Source organism: Colletotrichum truncatum, assembly GCF_014235925.2.
Source record: "Colletotrichum truncatum strain CMES1059 chromosome Unknown Contig_0002, whole genome shotgun sequence".
NCBI lineage: Eukaryota > Fungi > Ascomycota > Sordariomycetes > Glomerellales > Glomerellaceae > Colletotrichum > Colletotrichum truncatum.
In genome coordinates, this window is record NW_027222399.1 from 5,417,317 (window position 1) to 5,441,869 (window position 24,553).

Here is a 24,553-nt window from a genome sequence, read left to right on the forward strand (position 1 = left end):
TGGGTTAAGTTTCCCCACGTTCTCACTGAGATTAACCCCATGGGGACAACATGGGGAACACACCTGATCAGCCACTCACAGAAGCGGCAATACGTGAGAAGATCTGTCAACGCGGCATTTGCATGGATACCCCACCTCCCGGAAGATCTGAGCGTCGACGGAATGAGGGGCCGGTTCATCGGCATCCACATGAATCGCCGAAACGCACCCCTTCAGAACGCACAACCTGTGCAAAGCCGCATCTCTGTTTCGGTACATGAACCCTAATGTATCTTTTTTGGCGAAACGACACGCTTCGGTATCTTTGCTTTTCTCCAGCCGATGCCCAACCCGCCCGCGTCCTGATCGGTCCCATAGTTCGGGAGCGGCATTTCAGCCTATAGTCCGTCACATTGCCTGACAGCAATTTCAGAGATCTTGATATGGCCATGTCATCCTCTTGCGCGAACCTTGTATCCACATCAGTGGATTCGTTCGCTGACCCGTCGGCATCGGACGCTGGCCCGATAACCAAGCGGAGACGCATCAATTTCGCCTGCAACTACTGCCGGAACCGCAAGACACGCTGCGACGAGCAGAAGCCGTCATGTAGAGCATGCATCGCAGCTGGGATTGACTGCGTCACTACCGATCGACGGCGTCCCGGAATTGAGGTACAACGGCGCGAGACTAAACGCCGCACGTCTCGGGCATCCACCTCATCTCTTCCGTCATCCACACCGGGCGCCGCGGCCGGGGCGTACGCGTCTCCGCAGTCTACGAGAGAAACCGAAATTTGCGGTAGCTCGGTGGATACGGCCACTCAATGCCTCAAGAGCTCTCCATCAGCTGCAGACCGCACACATGACGACACTGTAAAGCAGTCAACGGTACCGAGAAGTTCGACGTCCGCTCCGACAGTCGCCCAAGAAGAGGAACCTTCAAGTCACGGCAATGGAAAGTTTCAAGGGAAGTTACCCGTAGTTCGACCAAGCCGTGGCAGCACATCCGTGGAGATACTGGGTGACTGGCTTGACCTCGCCGCACGCCGGTTGAATCTTCAACACAGGAGAGGTCTGCCGCCTCGCGTGAACAATCCTTCCGCAAACCACCGCATACGGGCACTCCTCTCTTCTGAAATCTGCCCTTTTCCTCCAGCTGGGCCTGCACGTCTGTTAGCGGCCAGGTTCTTTGACGGCCTCAATGTCCTCTTTCCTCTGCTCAACCATGACAGGTTCCAGCGAGACCTCGATTTGGCGTTGGATCTAACACCAATTGACTTTGCTGAAGCAAGGGGGGTCGCCGTCTTGGTCCAGATGTACATGGTTTGGAGCATTGGGTTTGCAGCGGGACCACTTTTCCAAACCACTGTAGAGCCGAAGAAATATCTCGACTACTGCAAAACGTTGCTCGGATATCTGATCACGATTAACGATGTCGATCATGTGCGAGCAACTGTGCTACTAGCGGCGTGTATGATTTGTTACGACGATTGCGCCGGGGCCTGGAATACACTCAGTATCGGGGTCTCGATGGCTACGGCGCTGCGCTTGCAGAAACCACGTACTTGTGTCCGGAAATGTCAGAACCGAAAACCAGATGCGCTTAACGACGAAGAGCGCCGCATATTCTGGTTAGGAATTTACGCGTTTGAGAAGCTTTTGGCGTTCGAGATGGGTCGTCTATCGACCATTGATGATGATGACTGTTACCCTCCCTACGTACAAGAATCCGCAGCACTCACAGAATCGGGAGCATCATCGAAAGAAAAAGCATTCGCGGTTACAGTCGATCTAGCGAGGATTCTCAGTGAGATTGGCCGAAAGTCAGTCATCGTCAGTAGGAAGGAGGATGGCGTAACGGGGTCGGCGCTCCAGGCTGTCATTACTGAAAAGGTAGAGACGACCGGAGAGGCTCAATTGCTGCTCACTAGATGGGGCGAATCTGTGCCTGACGAATTACGGTGAGATCTCAATCGGCATCTTTGTCTCAAGTAGAGTTAGAGGACGAACTGGAGAAATTCTGACGCTGATAAAATACCATTTAGGCCAACTTCAGACATCCTAATCGGCTCCAGAATCTGTCCATACGCTTCTTTCATATCTGTTCACTACAATAGCGCGTAAGTTCTCAAACAACCATGCTTACTGAAGAATTATTGCAGCTCACACTGTCATTTTAGTCTTGTCATCCTATCCCGCAACAGTCTCCTCATTAGCGAGGAGGCGATATACTCTGGTGCTAACATAATTGCAAAAGGGAAGCCGTGGGATTACATCGTTCGGAACGGGCAGTCGATAGCTGCTAACGCAGCCCGGAAGATACTCCGAATACTTGTGGAAACACTGGACTCCCAGTCTAATGCTGTCTTTCCAAGTCTGTTGGCTGCACTCAATGCTTTTGTGACACTGGCAGTGCACATCGTAACCCATCCCGAGTCCCGCATTTCGACGATGGACTTTCATGTGAGCAATACTACCTTTATTTTCGTACCCAGAAGTCCTGCTAATTTGTTTTTCCAAAGCTTATTAAAACAGCTTCGGAATCAATGCAAGAAGTGTACTCGCAGCTTCGTAGCGACGACATGTTCGATAGTCTATTGCAAAAAGTTGATGGGATCCTGCAACAAGCCACCCCGGCTCCTAGTCGGTTAGCTGCGCAACCCCTCCAAGAAGCATTACCAAACAGAGCAGAAAATCAAGACAGTTCCTTGCCAATCCAAAGGCATGATCTGAATCAAACACCAACTACCTGGGCTGGGCCTCAATCTGCCCAGATAAAGGACGCAAGCGCTGCGTCTGTAGTGTCGGCAGCGACGCCTCTTTTTAACCAAAACTACTTTTTGCCTGGCGAAGGCGAATTTGGCTACGATCAAATGGGTTCTGGGATAACCATGCCTGGGGATGAATGGTCTCCTAGTGTGTCTGATGGGGTGGGGTGGGATTGGGCCTGCTTTTCGCAGCTTATGACCAACCAATTCTAGGAACAGTGAGCTTATTCATATGCTGTAAACTGATAGGCATCTTGATCCTACCGGTAAATATGCCAAACTACTCTGGGAGACTCGGCTGGAAAATCCAAATCACATTCTTTCAAGTTCTCCAATGCCGCGTCACTGTTTGCTAAAAGACGCATGGGTTACCAAACGGAACTAGAACACCCCAAAAAAATAAGACAGTTTCCAATGAATCAAAAAACGACGTGGGCCTGATTCGAACAGACGCTCCCGAGGGAACAAGATTTCAAGTCTTGCGCATTAGACCACTCTGCCACCACGCCATTGGTTGTGGTGGATCGCCGCCCTCAATGTCAGATGAGGCTGCGTGAGCCTGGTAACCGGGGAAATTGAGCTTGGATGGAATAGAGGGAAGGAGAGATAGTCGTTCCTTCCCCGAGCAGAATCAAGCTGTTCTCACCAGCCCAGGGCTGCTTACCTGATCGTAGGACAGGAAAGTGGAGACGGCCCGAGCATTCGGGAGCGACGCGATTGTCTCGGACCTCGCAACCTTAAATCATGGCAAGGAGATGCCGTGACCCTACGGATGTAGTCCCCGAGGAAGTGATTTTTCTTAACCCACTGTCTCTGTTTTTTAGTTAGCCTAGTGAGAAACCACTGTGTTAGTAAGAGCGGCATTGAAGAGCTTAATTTCACGGGTGGCTAATCTCCACCAAAGCCATCTCTAGAGCCCCAAACAGTTGTACCGACGGGAGCAGATTGGTTCCGCACTCTTTAAAGATCTGTAAATTACCTGTTTAACTGCGTTTTTTTCAACGCTAACAGTCATCTGAGTATCTGAGCAACCACTCATGACTGGTAATCCTGGTGTCATAGAGAATGCTGCTAGAGTGTCGGAACCAAATTGCAAATGTGTGCTTCGAGTATGACAGTAGCTTGCTAAGGGGGCAGCTGAAAGAGACATAAATACCATGAAAGTCCTGCGATTGAATACATCTTCTTTTATGAAGCATCCACATACTCAGACATCAAACCAACACTGGCTTGATCATCGCAGTAAACAAACGACAACAAGCAACCAATCCGTTTAGACAACATGATCCGAAACCTTGCAACAGCTGCCACTTTGTTGGCCGCCCTTAAACTCGCAAGCGCTTCTTGCAATTGCAGCTTGAAAGTACAGAGCCATGTGAACCAAGGCCTGTCTCTCGATGTAGTATCTTCACTCATCGTCGGTTCTCAAGCGGCTGTCATTGTCGACCTGCCCATGGCCGTTCCGCAAGCCAAGATTTTGGCCGATTGGGTCAAGAACACAACCGATAAGCCCCTCGTGGCAGCCTTTACTTCTCATGGCCATCCCGACCACTACCTGAGTGGAAAGGCATTCCTAGAACAGTTCCCCGAGGCCAAACATTACGCAATCCCCGAAGCTACTCACTGGATCCAGAATGAGGCTTTGAACAAGGTTGGTTCCGAAGTCTGACATAATCCAAAGTTGGATGCAGTGCTAACTACTACGTAACACAGACCAAGGACTGGTCCGCTATTTACGGGGAGGGAATCATTGCCCCGGTACCTGCGATCCCAACCGCCTACAACTTCTCCTTCTTCACTCTTCCTGGCGATGAAGCCTGCCCTATTGAGATTGTCAAGCCTGTGGGAGGTGACATGATGGACGAGGCCATGTTTTGGATTCCGTCTTCTAAAACCTTGATTGCGGGAGACGTTGTCTACAGCCACCAGATGCACGCCTGGCTCGCAGACCTCCTCACACCTGCTCTCACCCAGTCATGGCTTGCTACCCTCGACTTTATTTCCGGTCTAAGGCCCGAAAAGGTCATTCCCGGACACGCGCTGTCCGCCGATACATTTAGCGCAACGAAGGACGTCGAACACACCCGCAAATATGTCTCCTTCTTTCAGAAGAATATCGAGAGCAAGAGCGCGGACTTTTTTACTCCTCAGCAAATTTCTCATCTGATTGATGCGGCATTCCCTGGCTTGACGAACCTGACTTCCTCAACTACCTCTGCTACTTTGCTCAACATTACTTCGGAGAACTTTGGTAGGGGCGGAACGCGGGAAATTCATTACATGGACTTGACCGTTTTCAACGACACCAAGGTTCTGGATGGCTGGCAACTTTAAATGGTGGTTTTGGTTTCTAGCACAAGACCCTAGGCATCGTAAACAAGTTTTCGGTCGCCATTTCATCAGTCTCGATGTTATTTCACTTACAAATCATCACATGTATTTTCTTACCCTCTCTGTACTTAAACAGATTCAATCACAACTCCATCGCCATGTCATCAGGTCTGTTCTGCTCAATTTCCGTGCTCAACATGCCTGACAACGATGAAGATTCATGTCTAATAAGAGAGCGAATACGGGAAAGTATTGTAAGGTCTGATTTTAGGTCAACATTTACTTCGCATAAACAAGCAAGACAACCACAAATTGGAACTTTAGCACTTAACTACGACACATAGAATCAATCGTTCACCAAGTGAACACAAAGAAATTGTCCAACTTAGCCAAATATACGAACATGAAGTAGTTGTGATCTATCTATTATATTCTGTTCTTCTTGGCAAATGATCACGAAGATGTACATACCCAGAGGGTCGGAAAGTTTTATCATGGACCTCCAAAGTACTGCTTAACCTTTCGGCACTAACTAAGGAATAAAGGATGAATAATGATAGTCTTCTAACAGCGGCGCAATGAACTGTCTCATTACCGGCTATTTACCTTGAATTCTATGCTGTGAGGTTCAAACTATCTTTTCACATTTAGGATACAAAGAAGCTCCTCTCCAAAAGTGATTTCCCAATGATGACTGAGTGATACTATAGCTGCTTCGGATGAAAAACTTGCATTTGGTACCAGATTTCAATGGACAGTATCACAAGTACCAAGGGGCTCAAGCTTAATTAACGAAGAGAAAAAGTAGACTTAATGGGATTTAATTCTTATTTTGTTTAGTAAGGTATCCAATATTTGCAGGTCAAAAAGTCTAATGCACCAGGTAGGCAACCTCTAAATCCCCTGCTGATCTTTCACAAGGTTGAAATCAACAGCTTCAAAATGCAGTCGCAAAAACATCTTCTCCACTTCTTTCCGTACCGTCTCTACACGTCTGGGGTTTGCAAAGCACGCTTGGCAGCAGTTGCGGTGACGACGACAGTACTTCCCCCGCCAGTAGGCTCATCAATGCAATCCCCTCTTGATCCTTGTTGTACTTTGGCACAGTCCTCGTTTGTGAACTTTGAGGGTATCTTGATACAGAGATCGTCTCGGCCCTGCTCAAGCTGACCACCCTTCGATGTACAGATATCGCCGATGCGAGGAACGTTGTTGTCGTTTCCGTCCGCACAGCGACAACGGAACTGTTGCTGGGCCAGTGCAGCACTTGGATAGGTTAGTTTACTGTTAAACCCAAACCCATGTGCGACTTACCTAGAGAGACCAAAAACCAGTGTAAAGAAAGTGGCCTTCATTTTGACTACAATTTCGTACAATTTGAAATCGTGACGGGATTGAGTTGTCTTAACAATAAGTCTTAATTCCAAAGAAGAACAAATGATTTCTTAGCAATGATTGGTCCGAGTACAGGGCGCGGGAAATAGTGAACGCTAAAAACAGAAGCACCACTGTCGAAGACCTCAGGGAACTATTTATCAACTCATTGAAGCGCTTTAGCATCTTATATGTACAATTGGACCCGCCATATCTACAAATAGAATTCTCGGCGTACGCCTCAGCAGAACGCCTGTTACTGCGTCACAGGTGGGCGTAGCTCAATCTACGACGCCTTTAGGCATAACTTTCCTGACTCAGTGACATCTTTTAACGGTTCTCCTAACGGCATTCTTATGTAGGATGCCGACTGTTATTTATGTGAAACAAGGCGCCGCCCTTGCTGATACAAAACTCGATTAAACTTCTGTCAATGCTGAACAGGTAGCTTTTGCTGGTTCGATATCCAAATTTGCATTGGTATCCCCGACCCAATAAGACATGACTACAGATGAACGATTAACCGGGTCTCAACTGTTGGCTTGCTCTTTTTGGCAAAGGATTAGCCTCTACTTTCTCCGTAGTCGTCAGTGCCGTGCCTAAATAAAGTTTGCTCCGCCTGGATTGTGGGCTGGAGTGGCTCCTCAAAGGTTTTAAGTGTATTCTATTTAATCCGGTAAGCTCAATAAGGTAAAAAATGAGAAGATCGAGATTAAAGAAACAGTCCATCTGGATGCCGTCTTTCTAGCACCTTTTTTCATAATGAAGCGAATGCTCTTGTGCAAGCGACTTTGCTTTGCTATCGAGGCACGTCAGGAGTATACTTACTCCAGATACTTCAATATCAAAAAAGCTGGCCTAATCTTTGGACAACTGATGGCGTCCGTCTGAAGGCTGACCGCTGTGAATCCGTTCGTATACCGGTCGAGGTTTAGTGGGGCCAAGTACGGCAGTCCGCAGGGACCACTGGGTCAAAATTCAATAAATTAGTAGGTATACGGTATGAGGGGTAGAACTTGCCTAATATGGCTAATGTCTCCACTAAGGTGTGTTATCGATAAGATATGAGTGGCTAGAAATTTTAGGTAAGTATGGAGCCCGTGCCTGTATACCCATAAAAAGTCAACCCTAGAACCCTGCTAAAGTCTGACTCCCGGCTTATACCCGTAGTAATCCCCTACTTATAATTATAGTGTTCTATAATACTTACCTCGCTATAGCTATAGCGCCTCCCCCCTTAACCCTAATACCTAACTGCCCTGACTGCCCGAACTGCCCTGACTGCCCGAACTGCCCTGACTGCCCTAACTACCCTAACTGCCTCTTCCCTAACTGCCCTAACTGCCTCTTCCCTAACTGCCCTAACTGCCCTAACTTCCCTGACTGCCCTGACTGCCCTGACTGCCCCAACTGCCCTAATTGCCCTAACTGCCCCAACTGCCCTAATTGCCTTAACTTCCCTAACTGCCCTGACTGCCCTGACTGCCCCAACTGCCCTAATTGCCCTAACTGCCCCAACTGCCCTAATTGCCTTAACTTCCCTAACTGCCCTGACTGCCCTAACTTCCCTGACTGCCCTAACTGCCCTAACTTCCCTGACTGCCCCAACTGCCCTAATTGCCCTAACTGCCCCAGCTGCCCTAACTGCCTCTTCCCTAACTGCCCTAACTGCCCTAACTGCCCTGACTGCCCTGACTGCCCTAACTGCCCCAACTGCCCTAATTGCCTTAACTTCCCTAACTGCCCTGACTGCCCTGACTGCCCTGACTGCCCTAATGTTACGGTCAGCTATCCGACAGTAGGGTCTGCTAACAGAAGTTGGGGATTGACGCTAGTAAACAGTATTGTCGTGTCGTAAGTCTGGTTCGTAGGTCGTAGGCTGTGTCGTAGATCGGTAGTCAGAGGCTAAGGTGATCAATCTTAGGCTCAACAAGTATTCGCAGTGAAGGTAAGCTGAAAGTATCCTGAGGATGAATACAAAGTTGATTGCTGAAGAGCTATGGAAGTCTGTTGGAACGGTAGGTAGGAATCTCGTAGATAGTACGATATCCTTATAACAGGGTATTAGAGTAAGGGAACTTGTACTTATGAAGTAGGGCTTTAATAGTAAAGAATGTATAGGCTTATATTGAAGCTGAGTTGGTTGAGGAACTAATAGCTAGCTAAGGGAGAGAATTAGGCTAGTTATATAGTAGTATAACGTCGCCTATAATAGCTAATATAGGAAGCTATAAGCTAGGTTTAGTATACGTAAGTATATACGTCAACTAGCTTATAAAGCAGCTTATAAATCAGACTAGAATCTTCTTTAACTAAATAGACTTTTAGATAAGGTTAAAGAGAGTATTCCATAGGGATCTGAATATCATATGTTTAAACTAGCAAGCAGCCATTCTTAGCTAGTTACTTTTGTAAGTCCTACTAAGTCTTAGATAAGACTAAATAGGATAAATAAGTAAAATAGAAGTATAATATACTTATACTTCTAACAAAGTCTGACTATGAGTCGAGCTCAGGTCATACTATATACAAGTCCGAACAGTACCCTTTGTTTGTTTTACCGTTCCTGATCCTGACGGGGTCCGTTCCTCGTTCATACGGATCCCGTATGTGCCAAGGACGGACTCCGTATTCTTAGCGTACGGATCTAATCTCTTATCTTATCGTCACGTGACTTGCACCATAGTTCTTCCGTTTCCGAGTGAATCCCTGTTGTTCCTGTGATTCTGCAGTACAAATGTCCTGTTCTAGCCGCCCCAAAAAACATCAACAACAGCGAGAACGAAATTTTTGAAAATCGGAGCAAAAACGGCCCCAAATACGCGTGCTCGCGGCCACAGAGCCCCCTTCGATGCAATGCCATCCTCGGCCTTGATTCTACGTCCCAAAGGGGCCCAAGATGGCCGCAGAGCACGCCCCGACTACAATGAAAAACTTGAGAGCAAGCCGCAAAATACGACATATCAATAGACAACACTGTTACCACCACCACAGGCGAGCCACAAGCCGCTACACGAAGCACTAAGACTGCGCCCAAACAATCAACTTCAACACAACAGCCGCCGACAGGTTTTGGGTCACCTGTCACCCCCGACAAAGTTTGCAACGTCCTACAACGACGAAGATGAGTCCGACAGAACAGTATCACCTTCCGCACGGAGAAAGCACCAGGCATTAGGCATGCTACGATCGATGCCACACAATACTACAGACCACAGACAGACTGGTCCCCTGTCGCCCCTTTTGCGAAGAAGGATTGGTGTCCCTTCAACGCGCGACAATGTCTGCGGAATCTATGCGGGAGCTCTCATACCCAGTAATCGAACATGTCGGAGTCAGTAGAGCATTATGCTTCGTGGAAGACCCTTGGGCCAATGTGGTAGAGGGCAATAGTGGTCAACAGGCAAGAAACAAGAGGCCACATAGGAACCCGGCAGGAGGCAACAAAGAATTTACAGATGCAACTGAGAAAACGGCATATACAAGTCCGGGAGGATACGGACAAAACAAAGAGACAAAGCTGAGCGCTGGGGGGAGACTGTAGGTATAAAGAACCAGATACGGTGCTACCAGCACCAACTGAACCGAAGCAGGAGGACGCAAAACAAGCATTCTAGAGAGCAACACAAAAGCGAGAAAGCAGACAGGAGAGCAACACACTTCTTCAACAGAAGGCACAAACACACAGAATAGAGAACATAGTGGGGAGCTTGGGGATAGCTGGCCCTGATGCAACATCAGGGCGAAGTGGGGCGTCGCTGTTTATTGTCGACGCTTCGGCTACCTGCCAAACCCCGCTTTCCGGGCATAGCTGCTGGCATAAGAGCGGCTTCATAACCGAGTAGGAATAAATCAATCAATCAATCATGTTCTAGCCGCCCGACGCCCAAGTGGGTCGTTCAGCTGTTATCCTTGTTTACGGGTCGTAACACCTAACTGCCCCAACTGCCCTAATTGCCTTAACTACCTCAACTACCCCATATATAATTACACTGCCCGCATTTACCCTTTTCGCTCTTGACTCGCGCAAGTGCCTGTAATTCTCAGCCAATCAGAGCCTTTTAAAAATCCTCCCCTTAGGTGTAGACCTATTGACCCGATGCGGAAATTATTGAATTTTGACCCAGTGCGCCCTGCGGACTGCCGTAGCCAAGTAGTCCGACATCCGGAAACTTCGGATCACTTTGTTACATGCGCGGCAGGGACCGATGCCATGAGCCTAGATCAGCTGTGACGCGAGGAATCTGACTTCACAGGATAGACAACAAAGACATAAGGAGGCTACAAGTTGTTATTCTTCTCGGATGATTCGGAGAGCTTTCAAGGATCCAGCCTTGGCAACATTTGCATTTCATGCATACATATATGTATCTGTATACATTTTTGACAGTCTTAGAATCTCCAATTTGGCGGGATACAGGGCAGGAAATATGTAGAGACTGCTAGACAGAACATTGTCAAATACACATAGCTGATTGGGGACGTAACCTGCTTTAAAAGTGAAACTGACATATATTCAGACCGAAATTGATGGTAAAGTCTAACGGAGCACCGTCAAATGCGGCATGAAGCATGTCGATCGTTTCACGGCAACGCATGGCAGGCCGAACGCTGGATCAAGGTTGAGGATGCTTCATTTTGGCCAGCGCATTCCATTATAGAATCTTTGTGCTCCCTAATGGCTGGTAAAAGTTCAGCTCCAATCACTCCTGGGTCATGCTTTCTCCGCTTTAAAGCTATTCTCGGCAGTAGTAGCATGGAAGTCGGAGTACCTAATTAGAAAGCTTGATTCTCCAAGATAATCTTTGAGGTTGAGCTTCGATCAAAGTCTTAGAAACCTCAAAGCAGCATGTAGTTCGTTCGCATTTCGCCGCAATTGACGTTCAATAGCTCAGATTTACCCATGGAACAAATTGTATCGTCAAGTATGACCGGGAACGGAAGATCAACAGTTGCCTTTTAACGTCTCACATCGGTAAATGTGCAATGCGCGAGAAAAGAAATGAATCAACGTAATAAACAGCGCTCTTCTAACACAAGGGTCTGATGATGAATTGGAAGCCGGGTTTGGTCTCATCCTCTGCTGAGTGTTTGATAGGAGGAAAGGCGAGCTACCTACTTACACTAAGACCTGGAAGATCTCATTGCTGATACTGGTGGTATTTTGATGGATTGGAGCTTTCATATATTTTCTTTGGTAATCGTCTGTTGATTCAAACTAAGGAGTCCCGTCGTTACCTTGCGGAAGTCTTGACCATAGGAGAAGCAAATTGTTCGCAGATCTGGCCCCTGGAAAACACGTGAAGACCAACTTCGGTAAACACCTCCATCTACCCCTGTTGACCACCATAGGATTCGTTCCGACATCCATAGCAACGAGCTTGGACATTACAAAATCATCTGGCGTGGTACTTAGTCAGCTTACACTTGTAAATCAGTACCAAAGACATCTGAACAAAATCGGGAATTGCTGGTCATGGGGGCTGTAGCATGATTTCTTTTGCGAAGCACTAGGTGCGTCTTACGCCCTGATTAGAGCTTTACTTTCATAAACGAGGAAGAAGCCACAGTCTCAGAGAACGACCTATTTTCTGCTGCTTTTCACAAGCAATTGAGTTGTTAGTTCTCCCGAAATTACCATTGCTTTTGCGTATAGGCGGCCTCCAGAGCGTTACGTACATAGGCCGCGGGTGAGCCGCAGGAATGCCAAGAAAATGCCTCATACAAAAGGGGCAAGCGCTCGTTCTCCTATTCCGTGGTGATGAGCAGCCATTACGTTAAAATTACTTACAAGCTTCAACTACCCCATGGGCAAACGTGCGCAAATGACCCAAGACACGCAAACACCCGTACCAATCGGTTGCCAAGAATTCGTGATGCCCGGCCCTCGAAACCAGAACTGGCAACCCGGACATCATGGTGGTTAATCCCTCAACCGAGACACCGCATGTGAATCAGTCGGTGAGATTGTTCGATGCAATGGGAGAAAGCTGATCTTTACCTGTCGAGGTTTTCGGATTTATACCAAGGCCAGGAAGCGTGAATCCAGCTTGACCTCAGTTCATCCTTTCTCCATTATTTACACCATCCTGCCTGTCCTTCAAATCCCATGCTATCCGCCATATGAGCCCTACAAGCATTTCAAATGCATCTACAAGCGACTCTGCCCATTCTGATGGGCTTTCGGGTCAGCCTGGAGCTGTTGTAGCTGCGATTTGTGTCGCCTTTGCCTTGTTGTTCGGCCTAACTCTCTACCAGTTGGGTTGCAGGAAAAGGAACACCCCACGCCAAACAGTTTTCCCAGGTCATGTGCCACGAGACGAGCAACAAAGCCAATATGGAATTCTTGCTTTGAGGCCGCTCGACCGCTCACCCCGAAGAGATCTCCCAACTAGACCTCCATTAGCAAAGATAGCGCATAGCAAGCTTGACATGGCTGCCCAACTTGCGGCGGCGACAACGTGCTCTGTTTGTCTGGACGACTTCGTAGCCGGTACTCTTGTTGCCCAACTTCCATGCGGCCACATCTTTTGCTCGGAATGCATCGAATCCTGGCTCATGAAGCGCGGTGCTACGTGTCCATTGTGGTACGTCGTCATGCTCAGAGTAGGTATGTGATGAGGGTGTCGCTAATGGCGCATATCTAGTCGATGTGATTTCAAGGCTGGCGAAACGTCTCCGGGTTCATGTTAAAGCAGGATTTTCTCTCATCTGTCTCTACTCTTCAAGTTATGGGCCGGAGTGGTTGAAGGCACATCATTGCATCAAGACAAGAAAAGGGGTATATATTCACTACTTGTTCAACTAGGAGAAACTGCGACACGCCCGTAAGAAATATCTGGGCGATCTCGACGCACCACACGTGGTTCACAACCCCAAAGCGGGAATACGGATTTACTGAATAGCTGGCGACATGGTGACCACCACCCAATGAATGAGGGACTTTTCATCCTTTAATGGCGTCCAATGTGTCATGAATTTCTCGTCCCCGCGGAACAGAGCACTGCGTCGTGTCTGAAGTCGAAGTTCAAGAGAAATCGGTGATCCGCTGCGAAGGGCGTTCCGAACCCGGCCCTTGTAGTCAGATTGGTTGTTAACCATGTTCTGTTTGAAGAAGCGGAAGACTTCCTGCCCGGCGACTAAGCCAACGGTGTTGTTGGCGGGGTGAAGGATATCCATTACTCCTTCGGAGTAAAATTTGATGACGAAAGAGTCATAACTCAAGATTAGATACTATTATAACTGCGTTAGTGGTTTGTTTTCGGGTTGTTGGCGGATGATTCCTTACTTTTGAATATGCAGTGTAGAATTCCTTCATCTGCGCATTCAGAGTCTGGCCCTCCATGCGATGGAGCAGCTTGTTTTCCATTCCGGGGTCATTTGATACACCGTTTTGTCCATAACTATCCGTGCGAACACCCAGAACCTTCAGGAAAGCTTTTCGTGCAGAAGGTAACGACCCTGATCGATGAAGAGACGGCGCCCTTGGTTTAGTCGGCGTATCGTCTTGGCTCGACATTGATAAGACTCTCATTACATCCACGTTACTGTGAATGGTTGTGGAGCAGTTGATCTGGCCACCAAGGAAGAAAGCCAGCTTTCCTGATTCGTTGTACAGCGGGGCTATTGTTTGGTTTCATGGTCAGTCATCTGGCTCACTTAAAACTACACCCGCCATGCGATTTCAAGTTCATAAGAGTTCTTACCGACGTAGAGCAAATTCCAAAATGGATCGCCGTTTTTCTTGTAATTCAAGATTAGCTCGACCGACTCCTTTCCTTCTTCGATAGCAGTTTTCAGTCGGCGGACCGGTCCGCGATCAGTATGTGCGCCTTGGAGGAACCTGCAGTTTCGCGGAATGATTTCAGACCGTGAGAATCCAGTGACCTTCACAAACCCGTCCGAGGCATAGACAATGGGATTATCAGCAATACTATCGGTATATGTTAGCCTCAATATCGTAAACGCGGAAGGGTCAGGGTTGAAATGCTTACGCGGGGTTGGTCAAGCAAAAGCAATCACCAAGACCTTGGTAGCTATATCTATTGGTGGCTAACGCTTTTGTGGCGCTCAGTGCCATCTGGTAACGCACGAAGCGAGGGTACACGTCCAAGTAAACATCATGCTCAACACTCTCTTGCAGGTCTGTGAAGAGAGTTTCCATGGAGGGGAGGGTTCTGTTAACGAGTGACTTCATCTCAGAGTGAATTGACTTTCTCAGGTCGCTGTTGACGTTGATCTGCTTCGGAGAGTCTTCAGCGAGATGGTCTTTGTGAATCGTTGTCATTATTCCCGCAAGAGTGTTCAAAGTCGTCTGATATTTCTCAACCTTGAAGTTCAATGACATCAGCACTTGTAATACGCCATCGAATTTAAAAAAGGGCTAAAGTTTACTTACCTTTTGGAGAAACTCGACGCTTTCACTGCAGAAACGCGCTTCGCTGAACTTCAGCAGCTGGTGCGCAGTAGTCGGATTGCGAAGAACGACCTGGAAAATGCCAGGGCCGAAAAAGTCTGCGGTCCGGCTTGAGCCATTGCTCGTCGTGCTGTGTTTGGATGTCGATTGTTGTGAAATGGAAACCGCATCGTCATTCGGCGCTATCCTTTCCACGGTCCTTGGTCGATAATCCGGCGTCAGCTTTGCCCTGAGTCCATTCTTGACGCTGTAATCCTGATGACGTTCTTCACCCATCTCGGTGTACTTGTGGTGTGTTCCCCGGCGTGAACGCGGGTGATCGGGCCGTCTTTGGCTAATCGGCGGCGGCTCTGCATCCTCGTACAAATGATGCTGATCGAAGGCAGGGGTTCGAGACTCGGACTTGTAGGCCACCAGCGATATGCTGGGGCGCAAAAGAGGTGGGGGCTGTGAGGACCTGCGTGACGATTGTACCAGCCTGCCACTATGGCTATGTCGGTGAAGTGAGGCAGGCGACCTTGATTTTTCTTCCGTCGGTATATGGATCGCAGTAACTGGTGTAGATACTATACTCCTATTGCGGTCTTTGTTTCGGATCTCGTCATGATACGTGGGTTGGTAATAGTCCTCTTCCTCCTCCTCGTCAGACTCATAGATAATTCTCCTTCGAGAGCGGCCTATGGGTGGAGGAGTCGCTGAGCGATTCGTTCGCGGCGGTGATGAATATTCCCTGTGGTAGGATGGCGAGTAAGGCTCACCCTCGGTAGCTTGAGCCAAGATCCTCTTCGCAAGCTCGACTTCGTCAGCACGAGGGACCCGCTGGGGTATATTATATCCGCTACGTGCTGCGATTCGACCATTGCCATTGCTGCTAGTGCGATCGGGTCGGGATGAACCACGGGCAGGAATAGCGACATTGTCCGTATCAGGCTTAACTTGGGCGTGATCTGGGGATATCAAACCTGCGCGGGACAAAGGACGGGAACGGTCTTTAAGCTCAACGCTATTCCGTCTAGGGTGAGAAGCTTCGTCTCCAGTGCTATCTTCTATTATGACCGCATCTGTTTCAGAGTGACTTTTGAGAGCTTCCGTTGCCATGCTAGATTTTGAAAGGGAACGGCCCAGCCGGGGTCGATGTGCCTCCAAACCGCCTTCATCAGAGTCGTGACCAATGCTAATCATTGCAGCTTCAATGGCCGTCGTGTCTGGACGGGGTAGAATTCTTGCAAGTACCTCCTCGTCGGTACTCCCTGTAGGAATAGCCTTTGGGTCGTTGCCCTTCCCGGAGCGAGGGAGGGGGAGGGCGTCATCATTAACATCATAACCGGGCGTCATGGCTGACAAATATGGGCTTCTTATGGCCGCAAGGTAAGTATTGGAGAAGTTGTGGGTGCCCTCGTGAGGAACTCAACAAAGAAATCGAAACCTTGTTGGCAGAGTTTGGCACGCAAATGTCTCATCTCATTACCATGTGAATAGATGGATAATTTCGGCAGGGACAAGAAAGGGAAAAAAAAAAAAAAACAAACGCTGAAAATGAAGAAGGGGAACGTTGCGCCTAGCTCCTCATGAAAGAAGACTGGAGTAAGCCGCTACCAGGATCTGACAATTGCATCTGACATTTGCGCTCGAGCGTAGTGGCACATCCATTCAAAACACAATACTACCGTGTACTCGGCACTTGGTGTAAAACAAGGGAATGCTCGCCACTGGGGAGAGGGGGTTTTGGGCCCGTTGAAACCTGTTTTCTAGTGCTGCATATAAGGGGTTTGCGGATAGTCTTCCGATGGGAAAAAAACTGGCTGATGATGGGACAACAGGGCAGAAGTCGTTGGTCAGAGATGCCTTTTAGCTTGTGCTTGGGCCGCGAATGGGTCAGTGTGATGCCAGGAACAGCTTGCGAGGAGGGTGGCATTTGTGTCTAGAACTTGGATAGGGTCAGCGATTTGCATCCTAGAATCTGGATGAAAATATGCTAAAAGATGGCAAAACCCCCACTTTCCGTGCGAGTTGGAGCTCCATTGCGCTAATTTTTGGCAGCATTTAGTTTGACTCGCTGATGGATTTCGTTATGTTTTCTTCTCCGTTGCTTAGGACGGGCGGGAGGGATGCAAGGATAACCGATGGGCTGGGGCTTTTGCCTTTGACTCGATTCTCCGAGCCAGAGGAATAAGAGTATGGCATGCGTGTTTGCTACTACTACATCAGTATCACTGCGCATGCAATAGGTGCCTATTCCCATGCAGCTTCCTTGATGTATTCAGCACGCTCAGTGCATCCCAAAGTGTATCTCATGCGATCGCCGATTTCCTTCTGGACCGACCTCGACACTCAGCCGACCCAACTTGTTAACATACAAGCACTTGGCGCCATACAATTCGAAAATTTCCTACTCCACATGAGCTGTTCTCGCCCCCTTCGGTTGCCCCGTTAGGTTCCCCGTTGTGTCAAGTGTACGGATAATGACAGCAGTCTAGAGCCACTAAAGTCACTTCGCTAATGTCGCGGTTTTGCACTGCCAGCCCTGGATGTCCGAGCGTTAGCGTTGCTGCTGGTAAATATCTGGAGATGAACTGATGACACGGAGCTTACGATGTAACCCTACGCCACTTGGATGCAGCCACATAATCGGTGCTGGTGTACATGACGGCACAACGATGCGCTTGAGACTAGTGGGTGGTTTGTGAACTAAGCTTTGGGCTTGATGAAACTCCCAAGAATATTGTTGTATACTTACTCTTTCATCGCTTCTGATCCAATCTGAGCCCAATTGACGTGAACTGGTTTTGCTCAACTCCGCTTCTGACCTGTTCATCTCAACTAGAGCCTCTTTTGTAGCTATCCACAAATTTGACAGTACTCTGACACCGGAAAGTGGACAAGTATTCTTCGCTAGGACAAGGGGGCTCCAGACTGGTGGTCACACCCAGCGCAAGTTCCACCCACCTCTCAAGCTGCCATGCACAAGCCACAATGAATATCGAGTCAAGATAGATGAGAAATATGAGAAGTGACTGACTATAGCACTGTCAAGTTTTTAGTCTTCTCTGCCTTTGCTGTCTGTTCGAACTTGGTTTTGAAAAGTTAATTGCATCTGTATAACAAAACCGTCCAAAGTAGTTCGTCATCTTCGGAGCATGCCTACAAAGTATAATTTGCTTGTAAAAATTTACTTCTGAAAAAACTAGTTTTCATCGAGGCATCGGGATATTGTATGCGACATATCGCGAATTCAAGGCAGGATACCTTGCAGAGAATCAAACCAAGCATTTGAATGCCTCAACGGAGGGACCAGCGTGCTCCCCTTTACGCTTTCACACATTCCCGTCCTAGCTTGCGTGGGATTGGAAAAAGAGTATTACGCAGCCAGCGAGATCACGATCGTGCCCGACGTCGAAACTTCTTCTCGTATGACCATGCTCGATCACGAAAAAAGTAAAAGCTCCAAGATCCAGGCATCGCGACAGTTGTATCTTTGCGGACCCGGTGACCTCATGGCGTCGAGGTTAAGACTAGCTCCCATCGTGGCCCACGAGGGGTGTTGGATACTAATTGGAGCTCATGATCATGATGTGCCCCGAGCTATCAGCTCCATTGGAGCTCCCCCAGCCCTATCCGCGTGGAGGCAGCGGCAAGCCATTAGATCTCCTCCAGCGATTCGAGGGGTGTGCGCTGAACCGGGGCGCACACCCCTCGCTGCCGTTCATGTCTGACTGCGTTGCACAGATGGTGATGTTGAGTTGTTACCTTACCAGCCCGTCACATCGTTGAGAAGGTAGGCACAATCTCGTAGACCGCCCTTTTGCTTCTTGCTGGGATGGAATGGCTTCTGGATTATTTCAGGTATGAAAGCATACTGGTCGGGAAAGAAAACTTGCCAAAAGGAGATTCTTGGGCGAATCCCTGCATTCATCCGATCGTATCCCTGCCTCGCCCGCTCCGTAAGCTTCGATTGGCCTGGAACACGAATAACCAGCAAGCGTCTGCTCGCTCAGGCCCGCGTCTCTGGCATCGCTTTTACGGGCGGCTTGCTGACACGGCAACGACAATAACGGGTCCTATCTCGAAGATGATGCGTCATTCGCAACTCGTTGTCCGCCGTGGCCGTTGCTGCTGCCGCCATCCTTCAAAAACAGCATGGCGGTACCGCTGGCGTCACTCATGCTGCCGTTCTCGCGCTTGTCTATCCAGGCATAATTGGCATCAAGGTAACCGGCAGTGTCGATTGTTGAAAATAACTGGTTTCAGTTACGATATTACGTGTGTAAATTTGAGTATATGGGCTGCTTAACTCTCCAATCAGGGCATTTCGGATGTTCCCTAACTATCCTAGGCTTAACACGCAATAACATCGTCATTTTGTGTGGAACCTTCCCATCGGTATTTCGAGCGCGTCTCCCGCGCGTCCCAGATCCGTAGAGTTCCTGGTAAACGTAGACGGGCCTTATCCGCTAAAAACAGCAGAAAGCATATAAATGCCATTTTATTTCCTGAAAACTTTCCACCAATCAAGCGCCAACAGACCACAACTTTTTTGGGGAAACTATGTTTGCAGACAAACACCCGAGAACTAAGGTAATGCAACATACGAAGCCCAACAAGCAATAGAATAAAACTCTTGACGGGGAAATCGAACACTAAGGCTCAATAGCCTAGGAAAGCTAGGCATCACTGACACACTTAATGCACTCTTTCAACGAGTTACGAGTGGGTGTACTGGTCATCATTTGAGTTCTCAGGGAACAGTGTGGATAATGAACTCGTCCAGTAGGCAAGGCATATCTGACAGGGTTTCTGTTTATTTTGTATGGCTTTAGTCAAACGCAGGAAGACGTCTCTCGAGACTTCCTATAATTGAACGCAGAGATGGAACAAGTAAGGACAGAATATGCTGGCTGGGCTTCAGCCAACGACTTGAAATAGAATTATACCCTAATTATTTACAAGTGAAGCAAGTCTAACGCTAATTCCACGCCAAATGACTTTCATTATCATGCTTAAAACCTGCTGCTGCTGACATAGTTCTGGCTGGTAGAGTTGCTGACGGTGATGGTGACGTTGTAGTTGGTGAGAGTCGGGCCGGACGAGGCGCCGTACAAGCTGTAAAGGCCAGCGGCTACGACGTACTTTCCAGCGACAAGGTCGGCGGGGATGGTGACTGTCTCGGTGATGTTTTCGAGAATGTTGGACTTTTCTGTTGGATCGTGTCAGATCATAGAGCCACTTGATTCTTGGGGGGCTTTGGGGAGGGCTTACCAGGGCCGAGGTAGAAGGAACCCAGCACAGTCGAGAGAGTGCCAGGGTATGCGGTAGCCTCAGGGGCAATACCGAAGGCGATGGCGATATCTTGGACGGACTGGATGTAGTTCTCGGTCTCGACAATGGCATTAACTTGGTCGCCTGCCTTCACGGTCTCGGGAAAGGCAATGCCGTAGATGCGGGCGTTGGCGGCCGCGAAAAGAGAGGCGGCGGCGACGAGGGAAGTGCGGAACTGCATTTTGGCTAGTTGTGAGGGTGATGACCTTTTGCTTCAGACTGTCGTATCGAATGTGCGATTTCCAGAAAAACTGAGCTGATATCAGACAAGATTAACTGTTTGTTGTGTTGGAGTTCTGCAAAGGAAACAACAATTGAGGCGGGTTCATCCGAAGTTTAAGTACAGACAGACATCGAGCAGACGACATGGGGGATGTACCCCATTGATTGGCATATATCCCCATGGTTATCCTCGAATTGCTCAAGCAACAGTCCCCACGGACAGTATCTTCCCAAGGGTCCATCATGCGTGCATGACATCGTTGATCCTCCCCTCCTCCCCCAGGCTGCATTCCCACAGCCGAGCGGTCCGGCTCCGACCTTAGCGGGGTGGCGTTGCGGCTCATGCTTGTCGCCATCGAGGGAGGGCTTCGAGAATGCGGTCATTGAACCCTTGGAAATGCCTAATTCATCCATTCTTGGTAGGTTTCGCCAATGTGATGGGCTCCAAAGGGGACCCAACACTCCCCCCGGGACCGGGAGATAAAGCGGATTCAATCAGTAAAAATGTTCCGCTGCACGGCCGGAAGATGGACAACAGGGCTGTGGGATAGGCGCTAATCAAACCTTGGCCTACTTTGTGCATGCTGATCTAGTCGATCTCTATAAACACGTATGACTTTTTTGGGGCAAAGTGCTCGTGTTGCCAGGAAGCACAAGGGCCTTCCGAGTCGTTCGCGTTGCTTCAACATGAAAGCCTATAAAAATAGAATCAAGCCGGTCCATCTTCACAGCCTATCAACTGTAACGTTTCAACCAAGTGACTAAGAATTACTGGCGCTGGAAGAAAAGAATGGGCACTAGAAGCACGGAGTATTCACGCATGTCATGCTTCCCATAATCCTCCCTTGTGGGGATGCATCAATAGTGGATCGTGCATTGCAGCTGTTGACTATTAGCAAGAACAGCGCCAGATTGCAGCATCTCCACAAGCGAGGTCTCATCATTCCCAGCTTAGTCACCTTGCCAGAGTGGTTAATGGGCTGGCCTGCTATTATCTGCTATCAAGCCAGTGTCTTCGGACGCGCAGGTTCGAATCCTGTGGGTGACGTCGATTTCATTTTTGCTTTCACTTAGCCTCTTTACTGCCCGGAATGTTGATCAATCCACGAGGTTAGGCAGATGCTATATATACTAGGTACTTGACGGAGAATGAATGACCGCAGTCACTGGCTTAGAATCACCCCCCATTCAATTGAAACTGACCCAGTAAGTGAAACTGCGAGGTTTGCTTTTTTTTTCGGCACACCCTATTGAAAAACCAATGGGCATCTGTCTGTCTTAATATCGACATCTTGCGGTCCAGCTGAGAGGTAGGGGACAAGTCATACAAATCTGTCCGCCGCCATCGTTGCTCCAATCGAAACAGAGTTCCATAGGGCCTCCAAATATAACTGAACACGCTAGGAACAAAGGATATAGCCCGTAAGGTGCATTGATTCTCCTAGAATCTTCAGCCCTAAAATCAACTTATCTATCTTCCGCCGGGTGGCAGGGATCTCTCTAGTACAGGCTGTCGCAGGCTGCCTCATCGTGACTCGTGCCATCTAACGCATAGACGTCCCACACTTGAATACTCTTTCAAGTTTTAGTTGATAATTGCTGCGGATGATGGAATGGAGCCTGCCACAACGAGTTTATCGCCTCTCGAAGGACTACTAGCTCGTCTCTAGCAGCATTGGCTTATGACACACCAGCGGGCTGTGAGCGCTGGAATTACGCAATTGGCCCAGTCAACAACGGTGTTGGTAGCCATCATGGAGATGTCGTTTGCCGTTTAGCCGACGTCGAACACTTGTTGCAAGCTGACAAAGGGCAATTATGTGGTGACGTATGTCTATAAGACCATCGACAATACGAGGGGACTAAGCCCCGAAGAGGTTACTAGTGGCCGATCGCGGGCTCTTGGCCAATCCCGAACCAAAACATCAGGTAGAATAGAACGTTAAGCAAGCAAAATACGGAATGAAAGTTGCCTAAAGAGGGAATTGATACATAATCGCACGACCAGTTCGGTTGTTGGTATTCGTGTCGGCCTGGATCCCATTCCAGTCCTCTGACTGTGTTTCTGTTGCGGCACATCCTGAAAGGGTACGTATCGCTAACGTGTTGATGGCGTTGGGCTAGGCATCGAGGGCTGTCTCGTAGTCAATCTTAACGTTGATGATCGTCTAATCATTCCGGCTAGGGTCTCGTGTCCTTTCGGCTCCGAGTTTAGTTCATCCACGGCACGGATGATCACCGGCTGAGTCGCGATGGCAAAGGAAGTTGGCCATCTCCGCATGCGATGTTGTCGTAACTAGGGTTGGGTAATACCCGCGGGTACCCGTATGGGTAGTACCCAAAACTACCCGTGGGTAGTTTGGGTAAACCCGAATTACCCACGGGCAGTCCCACTATATTTACCCGCGGGTTGAAAGGCCCGTGGGTAAAACGACCCATGGGTTACACTACCCACGGGTAATTTTGCTACCCACAAGAAACGCGGGAAATACTGTAACTAAGATAGAAAGAAAATATAACTAGTTAGTTATAGGGAGAAAGAGTAAGTTACATAAAACATAGATGGCTAGAATAGATTACTACAAATATAAGAAACTAATAGAGAATAATACGATAAAGTCGGAGTGAAATCAGAGGAACAATGTATATTTAATCGCTATCCTCGTCAGGAGAGAGTTCGACAAGATCTAGCCGAGTAAGTCTCTTCCTTTTGCAACCCCCAAGCTCGGAGAAGTTTGGGAGTTCTTGGGATACAGAAGGCGTAGGTGAGTTGCTAAGTTGGGAAACTTGACTCGATAGTTTTGGCTGTTGAGAGCTAGATAAGGATGGCAGCTCCTCATCTCTATCGCTAATATCCTCCTCTTCTACTGAGACTTCGTAAGGAGGCGGGGAGGGAGCATCTCCTGTAGCAGTAATAGAGATCTTAGTAAGATCATCAGAGACCTTCAGATATCTCTGAATATCAGCTTTATCCAATAGAGAAGAGTAGTTAAAAGCTTCTCTAATAATATGCTGGCGCTCTTCAGATGCTTCAGTGATATTCGTGTCATCTGGAACTTCCTCAAGTGTGGTTTGGGAAAGCCAGGCCTCATTATTCTGGCTAATTTTGATAGTCAAAGTATCAAAAATAGTATCAGCCGAAAGGTTGAACCGAGCGTAGTGACAGATATGGCGAGCAAGGCTGAATGATCGCTCTAAGGGTATTGACGTCGGTTGAATAGATAAGAAGTCTCGAGCCATGCGACAAATACCATGGAATCTGGGATAGCTATTGTCTAGGCGGACCCAAAATTGCTGAACAGTTTCATCAGGGAACATAACTAAATATAGTTATTAGCTGTTAAGCCTAGTAAGATATAAGTCTTTATCTTACCAATATTAAAAAAGTCATTACAGATATTTCGTGCGTCTTGGGATGATGACATTTTGCCCTTATAATAGGTTAGTACAGTGAGTTGCTACAATAGATTGCTACAAATACCCTTTTCTTTGGACTGCGTGATAGTAAACTATGCAGAGTGTATCGGAGTCCTTCAGTTGCAGCTTTTTGAGTATTGGTATGGCGTTCCGAATCTTGATGGTACTGCTTTGTATATACCTCGATAAATTCTTGCTGTACTCGAGTTCGAAGTGAGGCTGAAGAAGGAAGGTATTCGAAGTAATTTGCGAATTGGAATCGCGTGTCAAAAGTACTCGAAACTGATGTCCCAGCTTCAGGGGTAAGGAGAGTTGCAATACCATATACCTTGAAGGAATCCTCTTTAATTAGCTTTTGAACGTATTTTTCTAGCTTCTCTTGGCCCTTTTCCGTAGCAGCCTGAAGGATTGATATCTAAGTAAAGTCTTTGCTAGTAACTTTATCTTTAAGTGCAGAGGCGTAAAAGTACAAGTGAACTGTTGCAACTTGTAATAAAGTAAAGGTATGACTAGGGGTAAGGTCATTTAACCGGCTGAGGATGTTTGTAAAGAGTAAAAACGGGCTGGTGATATCAAGCAGAATATCAAGAGCCTCCCAATCGGTCTCCACAAGAGAGAATTGTTCCTGTAGAGAGTGCTTTTCAACCTAAGCTGAAATCGTTGTTTTAAGCTCTCTTGCGCGGAGACACATAAGTGTAGTAGAGTTCCACCTTGTCTTAACATCGCGG

At 48.1% G+C, this 24,553-nt stretch overlaps 6 protein-coding genes across 6 annotated transcripts; 3 read left to right on the top strand and 3 right to left on the bottom strand.

The window, feature by feature from the left end:
• Nucleotides 1-428: 428 nt before the first annotated feature.
• On the top strand, nt 429-2,962 carry CTRU02_204434 (fungal specific transcription factor domain-containing protein; the record flags this gene model as incomplete). Its single annotated transcript, XM_036732650.1, has 4 exons — nt 429-1,942; nt 2,027-2,101; nt 2,162-2,459; nt 2,504-2,962. The coding sequence occupies 4 exons, from the start codon at nt 429-431 to the stop codon at nt 2,960-2,962; spliced, it is 2,346 nt and encodes a 781-aa protein (XP_036575627.1).
• Nucleotides 2,963-4,031: 1,069 nt separating this feature from the next.
• Nucleotides 4,032-5,083, top strand: CTRU02_204435 (metallo-beta-lactamase family protein; the record flags this gene model as incomplete). The annotated part of the gene is made up of 2 exons (XM_036732651.1): nt 4,032-4,400; nt 4,463-5,083. The coding sequence occupies 2 exons, from the start codon at nt 4,032-4,034 to the stop codon at nt 5,081-5,083; spliced, it is 990 nt and encodes a 329-aa protein (XP_036575628.1).
• A 983-nt stretch (nt 5,084-6,066) lies between these two features.
• On the bottom strand, nt 6,067-6,435 carry CTRU02_204436 (uncharacterized protein; the record flags this gene model as incomplete). Its single annotated transcript, XM_036732652.1, has 2 exons — nt 6,067-6,346; nt 6,395-6,435. 2 exons carry the CDS (start codon nt 6,433-6,435, stop codon nt 6,067-6,069), a joined length of 321 nt encoding a protein of 106 aa, XP_036575629.1.
• Nucleotides 6,436-12,577: 6,142 nt separating this feature from the next.
• Nucleotides 12,578-13,072, top strand: CTRU02_204437 (uncharacterized protein; the record flags this gene model as incomplete). The annotated part of the gene is made up of 1 exon (XM_036732654.1): nt 12,578-13,072. The coding sequence occupies one exon, from the start codon at nt 12,578-12,580 to the stop codon at nt 13,070-13,072; it is 495 nt and encodes a 164-aa protein (XP_036575630.1).
• A 276-nt stretch (nt 13,073-13,348) lies between these two features.
• On the bottom strand, nt 13,349-16,205 carry CTRU02_204438 (blue light receptor; the record flags this gene model as incomplete). The annotated part of the gene is made up of 5 exons (XM_036732653.1): nt 13,349-13,687; nt 13,743-14,077; nt 14,161-14,387; nt 14,449-14,783; nt 14,853-16,205. 5 exons carry the CDS (start codon nt 16,203-16,205, stop codon nt 13,349-13,351), a joined length of 2,589 nt encoding a protein of 862 aa, XP_036575631.1.
• A 3,662-nt stretch (nt 16,206-19,867) lies between these two features.
• Nucleotides 19,868-20,367, bottom strand: CTRU02_204439 (uncharacterized protein; the record flags this gene model as incomplete). The annotated part of the gene is made up of 2 exons (XM_036732655.1): nt 19,868-20,064; nt 20,127-20,367. The coding sequence occupies 2 exons, from the start codon at nt 20,365-20,367 to the stop codon at nt 19,868-19,870; spliced, it is 438 nt and encodes a 145-aa protein (XP_036575632.1).
• Nucleotides 20,368-24,553: the final 4,186 nt, after the last annotated feature.